The sequence below is a fragment of the Acanthopagrus latus genome, chromosome 18 (assembly GCF_904848185.1).
Source record: "Acanthopagrus latus isolate v.2019 chromosome 18, fAcaLat1.1, whole genome shotgun sequence".
NCBI lineage: Eukaryota > Metazoa > Chordata > Actinopteri > Spariformes > Sparidae > Acanthopagrus > Acanthopagrus latus.
The window spans coordinates 14959259-14972800 of record NC_051056.1 but is presented as its reverse complement, the minus strand read 5'-3'; the positions used below and the strand labels follow the sequence as shown (position 1 = coordinate 14972800).

General features: G+C 43.1%; 1 protein-coding gene across 5 annotated transcripts in view; it reads left to right on the top strand.

Moving 5' to 3' along the window:
- Window positions 1-13289, top strand: part of gria1a (glutamate receptor, ionotropic, AMPA 1a) — a 77882-nt gene extending 64593 nt beyond the window's left edge. Inside the window, exons 14-16 of one of the 5 annotated variants that reach the window (XM_037076769.1) lie at window positions 3531-3645; window positions 9815-9949; window positions 12903-13289. In XM_037076769.1, the coding sequence (XP_036932664.1) occupies window positions 3531-3645; window positions 9815-9949; window positions 12903-13070 (418 nt within the window). In that variant the 3' untranslated portion in view covers window positions 13071-13289. Of the gene's footprint in view, window positions 1-2753; window positions 2869-3530; window positions 3646-9814; window positions 10105-12902 lie in introns of those variants that run through there. The other 4 variants (XM_037076766.1, XM_037076767.1, XR_005071077.1 and 1 more) reach the window with 4 other exon arrangements.
- The last annotated feature ends 253 nt before the right edge of the window (window positions 13290-13542 follow it).

Genomic DNA, 13542 nt, shown 5'->3' with positions numbered 1-13542 from the left:
TCTGATAACGAGCTTCACGGACAGAATAAAGAACATTCGGGCCCGGAGGTGTTGTATTGAAGGAGGTGGAATTGGGAATGCTTCAAAGATTTTTATTTGATGAAGTGGAATGACTTGTTCACATGGAATCAGGCATGAGTGAATGTTCAATGAATGCAAAGAGTTGATTTCAATCATACCTGCGGTGCATTGTTTATGCATCAGTACTACTGAATATTAGTCTGCCAACAATTCGATTTTTCTCTCTCTATTTCAATCCTCTATCCACAGGGTATCTTCTGATACCAAGCAAAGATCTGTTCTCTTTTAGTTGTATTCCTTTGCTGTATGGAACTTATTGGGTATTCTTATTTGAGTTATAATGAGCCTGTAAATAAAACATAACTTCGTAACTATAGTGCAAGTAGAGACGACCGTACACCATCAGTCTCTTAAGAAATATTAATATTTGAATCATGTTAAAGTCTAAAAGAGCGAATTATAACATGACAATTTGGAATTTCCATCACCAACCTATACCAAATATACTGATCAAACAGAGGGAATAGGAACAGTGCAGCTAGCTAGCTATTTTGCCAACATTGAAAATGAAAGGGCACTCCATCGGCTGGGCAAATGTTAGCTTCAAACATTTACCCATAGACACTTAACACTATCTAATGCAGAAACTCTTAGGGTAAGAAAGTAAAATGTAAAGTAAATTGAGCAAGCTGAACAACGCCATCAGCAGGTCAGAATTTCACTTTGTGGATACGTTTGTTAATGATCAGTACCCACCTGTTTGATCAGACCTAGCTGTATTTATTTCTGATTCACAAATTCTAAACTATGGTTGTGAACATGGTGAACATACTTTATATACTTGCTAATTAAGAGAATGTTGTAAAAACACTTGTGTGCACAAAGCCTCAAACAGGCTGCAGACTCTTGCAGACCGAGGACAGTCGGCCAGCTCGTTCAACTTTTTTAATTAATGCATGTATGTAACGCGTGTAGTTCTTGAAGTCACTGGTGATGTGAGCGGATTCAACTTGATCCGTTTCCCCGCTGATACGTGTTTCCACTCTCCACTGGGACTTGAGACGGTACAAAGCAGGCATTTTTTAAAAATTAAATCAGTAAGTCGGAAAACCTGCCTACTTACTAACTCAACACTGTGTTTTTCTCTGCTTTTTCATAGCAGCGAGATCCAGGATTGGAGGTCAAATTAGGATTGTTACACTGTTTTTTTTTTGTTGTTTTTTTTTTACTTTGGACAGCAGCCATGTTGCTTATGCCGTCTTTGTGACAGCCGGGCTAAGAGCAATACCACAAGGAAATGCTAGGAGGAAGGAATTTGAAAAGCTGAGTGTTTCGCTTTAAGGAAAAATATATCACCATCACTATGCATTTATTGTGCTTCTCAAGTAGAGAGCAATAGAAGCGAGTCCCCTGCAGCAAAAGAACAGAGCAGAACTGAAAACAATTGAGTAATTAACGTGACTTGTCAATTTCAGTGTGCCAATAACAATCCGACAGATCTGCACATCCCTACTGGATATATGAAAAGATATGTTTATTCTAATATTCAGTTTGTAGTGCAGGCTTGATTGAAACTAGCACTTTTTTATGTAACTGAACTCTTCATTTAACAGGATGTACTGATTGCAGTCTATGAAATGTTCTGTTTATATTCTCTGATTCATTTCTTACACGTATGATGTCCTGCCACCCCAATGACTGCCTGTTTACCACATCCCACCTCACATACAGCACAATGACCTCCCTGACATCTGCACAAACTAACTGACCGAACTAACCAATCACCTGCAGGTTGCCGGATCATCCATCTCCACACACTGTGACTTCTTTCTTTCTGTCTGACTCCACCGGGCTGAGAAAGAATTCAGAGGTTTTACCAGCTCCGAGGATACTTGTGTTCCCTACAGCTGTGTTGTGCACTTGAAGTTGTGGGCAAAGGCTCTCCTGCTCTCGCCAGTAAGAAAGGCAGAACGTCACCAAACTAAATTGTTGCTCCGCAGAAGAATAGACACTGATTCGTAGGAAAACGACAGTCTTGACAAAAGGCTGTAATTTTGACCTCTTTTGCACAAATTCTGATTGCAGTTTCTTCCTTTCTGTGATTTGTGGTGACTGGAGAGAGTCTTTGTCTGCAGCCAGTCAGCTATAGGAAACGCACACACACATACACTCGCCAGAGAAAGAGAGAGCAGAGCTCGGGGAGATGCTTCGGGTGAGGTGGCTCGTAGTCGGTCGCATGGCTTCCTCTCAGAAAAACAACTCACACAAAGTGACAGTTAACATTCGTCTGCATTTGTCTCCACCGATAGTTGTAAATTAATCAGCACGGCCTTTCTGTTCACCAGGATGCCGTTATGAGTTGAATATTGATAGGTTTCGTTACCATGGCAATCTGTATGCTGGCGCCACTGAAAGGAAATCACCATCTGTAGACAGACTTCCACATCCAAGGCATCTCCATTTATAGCGTCTGCTCTGCCAGCCTCCGAGGCCCCTGCTTGGTAAAACCTGACTCTGCTACTGTATGGGCGCTCAGCACTTCAGCCCCATCGCAGATATACAGCTAACATGTGCATCCAAAGCCAATGCTCCTGCTTCATATCAGTAGTTACGCAGGAGTTTTCTAATTGTATGAGTCAGTGTGTCATAATCACCACCACCGTGCGACCAATCTCTTTATATCTGTCCCATAGAGTGTCTCCTAATGGCTATCATTTTACATTATTTTCAAGAAACCCTGTAAACCTGGCAGTGTTAAAACTGAACGAGCAGGGCCTCTTGGACAAATTGAAAAACAAGTGGTGGTACGACAAGGGAGAGTGCGGCAGCGGGGGCGGGGACTCCAAGGTCAGAGCCAGTTTGATAAACCCTGCGGGTAACCCACTGCCACTGGGAGTGGGGAGGGGGGGGTAACCGGCAGGCCCACGCTGCACTGCCACTCAAGCAACACTTAATCTTTCTGCGGTGTGGCGAAAGGCAAAGGAGAGGTGCCGAAGGGGCGGGAGGCGGGGTGATTATCTGGCCCGCGGTGGCTGAGTTTGAGAACCGCAGAGGGGCTTCGCCTCTCCTGCCTGGACAAAAAGGAACGCCGATCATTTAAAATCGATCAGTGCGTGGTGTTAAATCAGCTCTGCCCCCTCGTGCTCGATGATACCTTGAGATTGAGCGCATCCATTTTGTAGCTCCTTTACTTTTGATAAAAGATACGATCAAGACATCCTTGTTGCACAAGTGAGGGTTAGCAGTGTGCCGGTTACCCCGAGTGATATAGTAATACACATCTACTGCCTTAGGGAGCCAGCCAAGCTAGATGGAGTATTAATGCATATCACTTTGACTCTGATGTTTTCTAATGATGTTGATGTTTGATATATACCTGTGTGCGTGTGTTTGCTGTGTGTGCTAAGTGGTGTGTGCACATGTATTTGCTGCTGTTGCTGTTTCTGAATGAATAACATAAAATAACATCGTATAATATGTTATTTATGTTATTTCCTTATGGTTGGAAGAATCCCAGTAAACCTAGCGGTGTTGAAACTCAATGAGCAAGCCGTCTTAGACAAACTGAAAAACAAATGGTGGTACGATAAAGGGGAGTGTGGCAGCAAGGACTCCGGAAGAAAGGTTAGTCTCCAAGCAGAAACTGTCACCACACAGCACTTCCCCAGCACAACCCCCTTCCGCCCCTGATCCTAGACCAGCCCCAGGTCCAGTCCTCAAGCCTCTGTCACAATGGGCAATTTTTCCCCATGTGGCTCTAGCAGTACTGTTGAACTGGCCCAAATATAAGACGACTCAAGTGTAACAATGTAGGCGGATACACTGTGTTTAATATATTTTAAATGTGTGGTTGAATCTAAATAACATTGCAGTAAAAGATCATTAAAAAAAAACCAAAAGAATCAAAAATATTTTTGTTATTTATGAAAAATACAATAATATAAACTTTGTTTTTTTTTTATTCATTTATTGAAAATGATGGAGAGCCAATTCATAAATCTACTGAAGCACATATTTTGATTGGATCGCTTTGGCTTCAGTTTTAAGGGGTTTTTGGCCTGACAAGTGGCTGTCCAATCCAAGTCCGCTGTAACATTAATGTGAGGCAGCGGAAAACCTTGAGAAGTTTAAAGTGAGCCGATGTAACTTTTGCTGAACAGCAGCCACCGTGGCCACAGATCTCAGTTAGAAGACCACGCTGTACGGCATGCAAAAGCACAGCACAACAATAGTACATATACAGAAAGGTCATTAAAGCCCAAATCTCAACACACTCTTCCGTCACTTAACCACTCTAGGGGAAGGGTGTCCTGACTGAAGAGAGGGGTTCGGTGAAGTGTCGGGGCTGCATGACCCTCCAAACCGAGAACTTGCAGAAGCAAATTTCGGCAGTCCACAACGGTCCTTTTTCCAAAAACAAGCAGGAAACAATTGCAACCAGTTTGCTGATGTCTAGGTAGCTAACTGATGATTTGATGATGCTGATTTGGGCCCAGCAGTCCCTAATTCTGACTTATTTCAATGATGCATTCACCTTTGATCATAGCCTACATGACGCCAAAATTAAACTAAGGTCCCGCAGCAGACTTCTTGCAGTTGGCACCGTTCCTCTGATGCAGACTGGAGGGGCAGGGGAACTGGTTTCTTAAGTAGCACATGGTAATAGGAGCCCCCCCCACCCCAAAGCTACTGGTCATGTGAGACCAAATAAGGCTGTAGCAGGAAAAACTGCCTAGTGTATGTAATTGAGGAAAAAATATGCTGTGTTGCTTATGAATTCAGCTTTTGATGTGTAGAATAAAAATGTTTTCATTTTCTCTAAAAAGTTACATTCAAAGTTCGCTCTGGGGTTTGGGCCGCTCGTGGATGGCTGGCTTAAAGCAACAGCTCTGCCGCACATGGGCCGTTGCAATAGTTGAGCAAACGTATGCTGCTGTAAATGCAAAAACACGTCTGGTATTCTGATGTGATACGACTGCAGGGAGAGACATTGTCTTATATTCGGGCCAGTACTCCAGTGGTACTCTGGAGTCTATTTGCTCCCACTGATTAGCTTGTGTTGTCAGAGACTTAATGTGCATTACCGGCGTGCCTATGTAAATATTGTGTGGTGGATTTCTTTGGATCGTTCTATTGGATTGTTGCACACACAGTGACTACACTTCACCATCTAGGTGGGATAAACCCTCTTAAAATAGACTGTCCAAACCCTCAAATGCACACAGACACAAACACGCAGATCAAGCGTGATGATAACCTTGAGTCTGAATATGAATCATCCTGAAACCAATTTGTTAGGCTGCGACTCCTTCCCAAGGAGAAAGAGGAGGAAGAGACACACAGACAGACACGAGGGAGACAGATTATGACATTAGGCCGTCGGGACCTTTGCTGAACCCTTCAAACATGTTGAGGCGTGACCTTTGTATTCTGGCCCCTAATGAAAATCCTACCCCAACTGTCTCACTGTAGAGTGTGCATGTATGGATGCTAACCTCGTCAATCTGCTCTATCGAACCCGAGCCGTACCAAGTCTGACACTGCGGTTGCAGGCGTTCGCTCTTTGTGCTACCCACTGGTAGCTCTCGCTGACAGGAAAGCGTTTGCGCTTTAGCTCAGGTATCTCTGTGTCTGTTTAGAATGTCAGCTGGCCTTTCGAGCCTGTCATTACAGGTGTCAGGGTTTTTTTCTTTCTTTTCCTTTGCTTATTTTATTTTTTTTTTAATCCTTTATAGCAGGAGCAATCTCAGAACCCATCGGCAATCATATATTGACTATTCAGCCTCGTGGGGCAACGGGCATTCAGCGTTTCAGGGCTTCAAGTGTGGCCAGTAGATAGCAATAATGGACTTATATCCAAATATATCAAAACCTACGAGCACCTCTAAATCTTACAAATGAACACATTGAATCGTATTTATTTGACCTGCACAAAAGTGTGTACGAAATAGCTCCTTCAGCTAGTTCCCTTGGTCGCCTGCTGTGTGCTAACCAAAGCTAACAGGCTGCTGGCTTTATATTCACCATAGAGGGATGGTATCAATGTTTTCACGTAGCTCTCAGCCAGAAGCGAATAAGCTATTCTTTAAATGCTTGAGCACCGCTCGCAGCTTGAATATGTGGTCCTTTATATTTTCAGCAATGCTATCATGTGCTCAGAAAAAAAACTCCCTGACTCTCTGAAACAACTCCAACTCATTACTCTAAACATTTATTAGCTGTGAGAAGGGCTAAGACACTTCATTAGCTTTTTCCTTTGGTTGGTTTTAATTATAATTTTTAAGGAGGGAGATTTAACGCACACACATCGACTCTAAAACATTTCGATAAGTGGGCCACTAGGACCAACTCTAGGAAGCTTTCTGAACACTGCTCCAGGGAATAAACATAAATTCAGCCCAAGTTCTGAGCAGAAACCTGCAGACTCTCAGCCCTCCGAGGCACATAGTTTGTCAGACAGGAGCTGTATAAAACCTCTATTTACATTACATAATGCTAGTAAGTGACAGGGATTAAAATACAGGCTAAATATATTGTAATGCAAATTTGCCCTTGGGGTAACACAGGCGTTATTTAAGTGGTTAGAACAAATAAAAAAAAAAAACATCCTCACAGAACTATAACGCTTTCCTCGTGGCATTAATCTCTTCTGTTCTATATGAAATAACATCCTCATTAGACCCCGCCGTTCCTCGAGAGCCCTTTAGATTGACTGATTTAAGTGATTCCATTTCATTACTGACTATAAATAGGCATCAATGTAAGTAGGTAACACAGTAATGGAGAACAACGACCCACAATAAGGAGCAACGTTAAACTGAAGACGTGTCTGTGTTGTTGCTGCATGAATGCATGTGTTGTGGGGCGTCTGTGCTCCTTACCTGGACCTCCTCCCTCACCAAATTACAGTCATATGTATAAGTATTCTAAAAGGGTTAGTATAGGAGTTGTGTAAAATGTTTAGAATTGCATAAAAAGCCCAGTTAAGCATCTGTTTTCAACATCTGGGGCCTGTCTCACAAATGTCGCACAGTCTTTGAACTAGCGTCTGGTTTAACCGATCCAATGTAACGGCGGTGATTGGCGATAACTGGTCACAGATTCTGGTAAGCAACTAGCTTCACGTGCAGAAGGTGATGCGTCCAGCAAACAGCCAGTTATGTACAGTTTAAGAACACTGAGTAAGCAGGCATGCCGTTGAATAAAAAAGCAGTAGAAAATAAGCAAAAGAGGAACAAGAGATGTGAACCATTAATGTTATAGATTAAGCCTCAATAATGTGGCTGACATTTTTATATGTCGCTTGGAATAAGTACAAAAAAACAAGTATGTTTGTCTCTTTCCATTAGCAAGAAGAAAGTTCAGGACGCAAAAACTGAACACTCAGATGTTTCATTAATGTTGCCTCCGTTGACGTGGAGAGGAGCACTGCAGGAGGATCATTTGTTAAATTAAAAAGAGGCCTGATAAAGGCCTGTGACCAAAATGTAGCTTGAATCAATCACAGGGAGCTCATTTTCAGCAAGCAGACATTCTTCCCTTTTTAAATTAAAACGTCTGATGGCTGCTCGTCATTAAGGGCGCCGTCAGAATACGTCTTATTTAGATGACAGTGTCATCACGAAGGCGCCTCATATCCTCTGTTCCCGCGGTGATGGAATACAAGAGTCTACATTTAACCAGGCGCTGAGAGAATCTCGATGCAATTAATATGCAAGAGTAGATTTTATTAATGGCATTTCCAGCCACCCACTGTACTTTCTGTTTTTGTGAGAAGCCCTGGTTTATCGCCAGAAAGGAGGACTAGCTGCACTACACACGATTTATGATATAATTTTCATCAATACACGTGGTTTAGTGTGGCAAAAGTTAAGGGAGCAGTCCTATGGCAGCCTATTATTCATGTTAATAGATGTTTTGACCTGTGATTGCGTATCAAGGCTGTGCCATCATAAATCGGGCGACACCTCTCTGTACTGTACCCTAGCATTTCCGTCATCTGTACCTCATATGTTTTCTTAGAAGCTCTGTTTTATAGCCAGAGCAGGACTCTGCACTACAAATCTTTGATACATAGATTTCTGATAAAACAAATTATCCTCCGAATAATATAGTGAAGTCAAAGAACCACAGTAACGCAGAAATAAATGGATTGATCAATAAATGAATTAATATGCCATAACATGCATTCATATATGTATGTATTTATTTTTGTACACATATTTAATTCATACAATGAAAATGAAATTTGAAATTTAATATATTATTGAATGAATACAAAGGAAAATAAATACATAAATTAAAGCAGAATGTTTCTCTATGGCACATTTTATAAATTGATTAATTCCTACATTTATTTTCTATTTTATTTCGGTGCATTTAATGGCATATTAATTAATTTATTTTGTTATTTATATATTTGAGATTCTGGAAGTTTCAGTCTTCCATACTTCAGTAACTGCTGGGACTGTTGACTGTTTTCAATCATTAGCCTGGAGAAAAGATTCTTCCCATTTTAGTCTCCATCGTTAGTGAAACTGAAAAGCCAGAGTACCGCTATTTGCCAAAAGTTGGGACGCTGTGCGAAAACATAAATGAAATGTGTGTGATAACTTGCTAATCTTTGTTGACATATACACAATTGAAAACACTGCAAAGACAATATATGTAATGTTTCACCAATCAGCTTACGTGATAGGTGATTAGGTAAGGTTCAATATGTAAGAAGTGATCCCTTGTCGAAAACAAAACAAACAAGTGGCAGTGTGTATCTCTGGAGTGACCGCTGACCACTGCTCACTGTAGCTGTCGTTAGCTAGTTTGCTCAGTTAGCCATGCAGCTAGCAGTCTGGACTGGGAGTTTAGAGGACTGGCAGAAGGTTGATTGGGGTGTATGCTAGCCGGTTTGCATGCTCACTTTAGTATATATCGTTTGAGCACAGTACATAGACACCATAATGTCAGAACTGTTAATCTGTACGTTTTTACATTTTTAGTGAAAATTCCTACATATTGCATCTTTAATAGATTATTATAAATGTACACTCTCAATTTGATGGCAGCAACATGTTTCTAATAAGTCAGGAAAGGGGGGAAAAAAACAACCTGGGAATGCCGTGTGAAGCTCCAAAAACACCTGTTTGGACCATTCCACAGGTAAACAGGCTGATTGGTAACAGCTGATGGTTTTATGATTGGGTATGAAAGGGACATCATGAAAGGCTCAGTCGTTCACGAGCACAGATGGGACGACGTTCAGCACTTTGTTAAACACATGACTGTGTAAAGGATATTACTACACAGGCTCAGGGACACTTGTCCAAACTGTTTACTTGCCAACACAGCTCCACTTTCTGTTTTCATTACGGTCTACGCAGCGTCCCAACTTTTTGATCCAAATTTTTCCAGCTAACATACAAAATCCTAGTTTGTGAGACAGGTCTCTAAAATATGTCTTACTATTAAAGTTGGTTTGTGTGGAGTTATGTGTGTGTCCTGTAGTATTCATTTACCTGACATGATTGTGTGTGTGTGTGTGTGTGTGTGTGTGTGTGTGTGTGCGCGCGAGTGTTCTTGATTGTGTCCCTGATACTTTGAGTCCTTGCACTTACTGTTTGTAAAACCAATGTCAGTCTGTGAGTACACGTGTGTGTGTGAGTCTGTCTTTAGTTTTGTATGTAAAACTGTACAGTTTTGTTTTGCGGCCATTCCTGCTCCTCACCCCTTGGCTGACCGAAACCCCTGTTCCTCCCTCTCTCTCTCCCTCCCTCCCTCCTTCCTTCCTTCCCTGCAGGACAAGACGAGTGCTCTGAGCCTCAGCAATGTGGCGGGAGTCTTCTACATCCTGATCGGCGGGCTCGGCCTGGCCATGCTGGTGGCGCTGGTGGAGTTCTGCTACAAGTCCAGGACTGAGTCGCGCCGAATGAAGGTGTCCACCGCGCGAGCTGCTGCTGCCTCAGCCGCTCAGGCCTTTCACTGCTCAGCCTTAGACAGTGGTGCTAGCGCCCCCTACACAGAGCTGCAGAGCTACGGCCTGTACGCCAACAACACTGTTAAGATATAAGGGCAGAGCACAGCCACGGGGTAGGAAACGCTGTGATCAAGCCATGATGATGATGATGATGATGATGATGATGATGCTGATGACATCCGCCTCCTCACCCCCCCGCCCATCTAACCGTGATCACAGTAGGGCCTCTCACGGCTTCCACCGCAGTGCAAACGCTCTCCTGTACCTCTCTCCTCCTCTGCCACTCAGTCTTTACATCACCGATCTCCTGCAGTGTCGTTGAATCACTTGATTTTGAAATTGCCATTAAGCCTGTTACTTCCTGTTCTAAAGATGACATGTTAAGCACAGTGGCTGAACAAACCAGTCATTTTCCTTGTGTTAACATTCAGTTGTTAGCATATTGCTATCAGTTTGGCTTTCCAGAGAGAGTCAACCAGATAAATCAAACCGACATATTTTTGTTTTTACCCTCAGTGCTATTTATCCTCTAGATGGTTATAATTGTTGTCAAAAAAACAGCAATGTCTCTTTCCAGAAATCCAGAGCTTGTTGTGAGCAGTTTTCAACAGGAGGATTATTATAATAATGTTATTATTAACAATAATTTGAAATTCATATTATTTAATTTGCAATTTAAGAACATTTTGCACAACAGCAGATGGCAAATCTGAACCGCAGTACGCTATAGGTCAAGCAGCCAACAGCAAGGAGATGAAGAGGGAGAGAAATTCCCCAGACTCCCTCATAAAATCGCTCAGTTTTGAGAGTTTGAATTGGAAAAAACTTTGTTCAGTGTTTTCTATGACAAATTCTTAATTATATGGAGACTTTTCATAAATTCGGCATACATTATGTATTATATTATATTAATATTTTATTTGTGCAAAAAGCTTTGTGTCCGTGTGTCCCTGTGACGAACTTGTTTATTTGCATACAGAGTGAGGAAGTGAGATCTGATCACAGGTGGGTCAAGCAAGATGCGTGTCGAAATGCCTAATGCCTGGCGAGCGTTTCCCTTGTGATTGGATCACACGTTACTGTCACACGTTTGCACCAGGAACACAGAGCCTCATAGTTGCAGCACATTGAGGATACAGCATATGTAACGCAGATCTGCCCGTGTCCGTGTCACTGTTAACAGAGACTTCAGTCTGCAGTGTTGTTCGTAAACCTGACTGGTAAAACCATAGAACTGTAGTGAATATTTAGGCTTCAGAGAGAAATTTGTTCCTACATGAAACTGCTCACAAAAAAGTCTCTAGATTCTCTTGAGTATCCAGGCCAGGATTTTTGGAAAGACACAGCGCTGCTGAGTTTCTGAAATGCCACCGAGTTCCATTATATAAGCAAGAAGGCAGACATCTCTGTGGCCGATATGTTGAATAGAACTGCGGGTAAGAGGAAGAATATGTATTTCTAGTTTTGGGTTTGAACTGTCCCTTTAAAATGACCTTTGGATGTCACTAAGAAACACTGTACTGTAATGACTGTAGGCAATATGAATATTTCATTTATATCAGATTATTTTAATGGTGAATAATGTTGAATTTGAAATTCTTTAGCAAAGTAAACATAACTTAGTTCCTCTTACAAAAATGTTCCTCTCAGGCTTCTGGTTCAGTCCCATCACGAAGCTCATTGCAATAATCTCGTAGCTCACATTCACAAACGAAGACGTTTCCCTCTGCACAGGTATAAAGGCAATTTAAATCACAGTGGTACATCTATCTGCCTCTGTCGCTCTGAGCAAACCTCTCCCCTGCTCCCTCCTCTCTGTTTGCTGACTGTCTCGCAAAATGCAGGGCCCATTGTGGTGAACATCCTTTATATGTATACCATAAGGCAGGCCTGGTGCGGCTCATGTGTTCCATCACTGCTTTAACCTAGAACAGTCTTAACTCCAGTTGTTGTGTGTTGGGAGATCTGAAGGCATGGACTTGTTGCTTGTAACGCTTTTCGCCGGCAGATGTGAGGTCTTAGTCGTCCGCTTCGTGGATCAATTTGCAACAAGCAGCCCTTTCGATTCATTCCTCTGACATCAAAGCCCCGCGCCGCTCGACTCTTTGTGTAAACAGCAAAGGGGAAAAAAAAAAGGCAGGGCCGAGGCGAGGACTGATCCTCTACATGCATCTCTTATGTTTTAATCAGCACACGAAGAGACACCTGATCCGTTTGCTGATGAGATTGTTGAGAAGCCCTATTAGTCTTAGGCCCTTTACGCTGTTCGGCTTGAAAAAGAAACAACAACCCCCGCTCCAATTAGAAGACGGTGTAGATCTTCAATCCCCATGCACTCACTGGTTGCTCCAGATTGCGCTCGCGATGACCAATTTAATCAGCTGTAGCACAGGGGATGGCGGGCGAGGCCCCCCCCAAAAAAAAGGCACATACGCACATACCGAGCACACGTGCGCCACACATCATTACGTCGGCTTTCGGGCCCACTGGCTTTTATTGCGCTAGACTGGAGAATGGAGCTATTAAAGCAGCGAGTGAAGCCTCGGCTCCCCTTCTTACTGCCCACACTACGCTCTGCTCCTCCTGTTACAAATTAGTACATTGATGCACATCAGCCAGCGGCATGGTTTACCACCCGCGGTTATCACTCAGGTCCCGATAAAGAGGGTGAAAAGCAGCACCCTAGGACTCCCTAACAGCTCATTTTGCCCTTGAATTTCTCGGCGCGCCAGCACCACATTCACATAGTGACACAAACAGCTGCTTATGCGCATTCTGCAGATAATTCTGTGCGCTGCTACTGTTGCGTGAGATCTCTTTGTCTAAGATCTTTGTCTTGATTGGGAGATGATGTGTGTATGAGGCTGAAATCCGTTATGTAGACTAATTGCAATCTGTCTGCTCCCGACAGCAATCCATCAACGACGCCATGCGCTGCTCCACCCTGACCAGGATGAGTGGCAACGGGAGCGGCGGCGAGAACGGACGAATCCTCACCCACGACTTCCCCAAGACCGTCCAGACGCTGCCCTGCATGAGCCACACCGCCAGCATGGGACTGGGTGCCTCCGGCATGTGATCGTCACGTGACTGTGCTGGCGGCGAGGAATAGGCAGGGTGGGGCAGGAGACGGAGCACAAGACTCTAAATGACCTCCAAAATCATGGTTGTCCGGTTTGACCCATCTACTCTCCTGGCTGTCGTCGTGCCCGACTTGAACAAGACTTTACTTACTGCCAAAATGCACTCTCGAGAAAAAAACAAAACAAAAAAAAATACGCTCCTTCAAAACCACAAACAGAGACTCGCAACGTTTTTTTTAAGATAAATGGATGTTTGACAAAGAGATATCTTGAGGGGGGGGGAACAGAAGGGAAATGTGCTGCAATAAAGAAGCCGTCACCGGGGGCGTGTTTTTTGAATTTTTTACAGTGTTCATTTACGTGAGGGGAAAAAAAAAAAAAAAAGAACTGTAATCTTCGGTGTGACGCCTGCGCTGTGCCATTTCAATGGAGCTGTTGACATTAGTCTGCGTGTGCAATATCTTCACC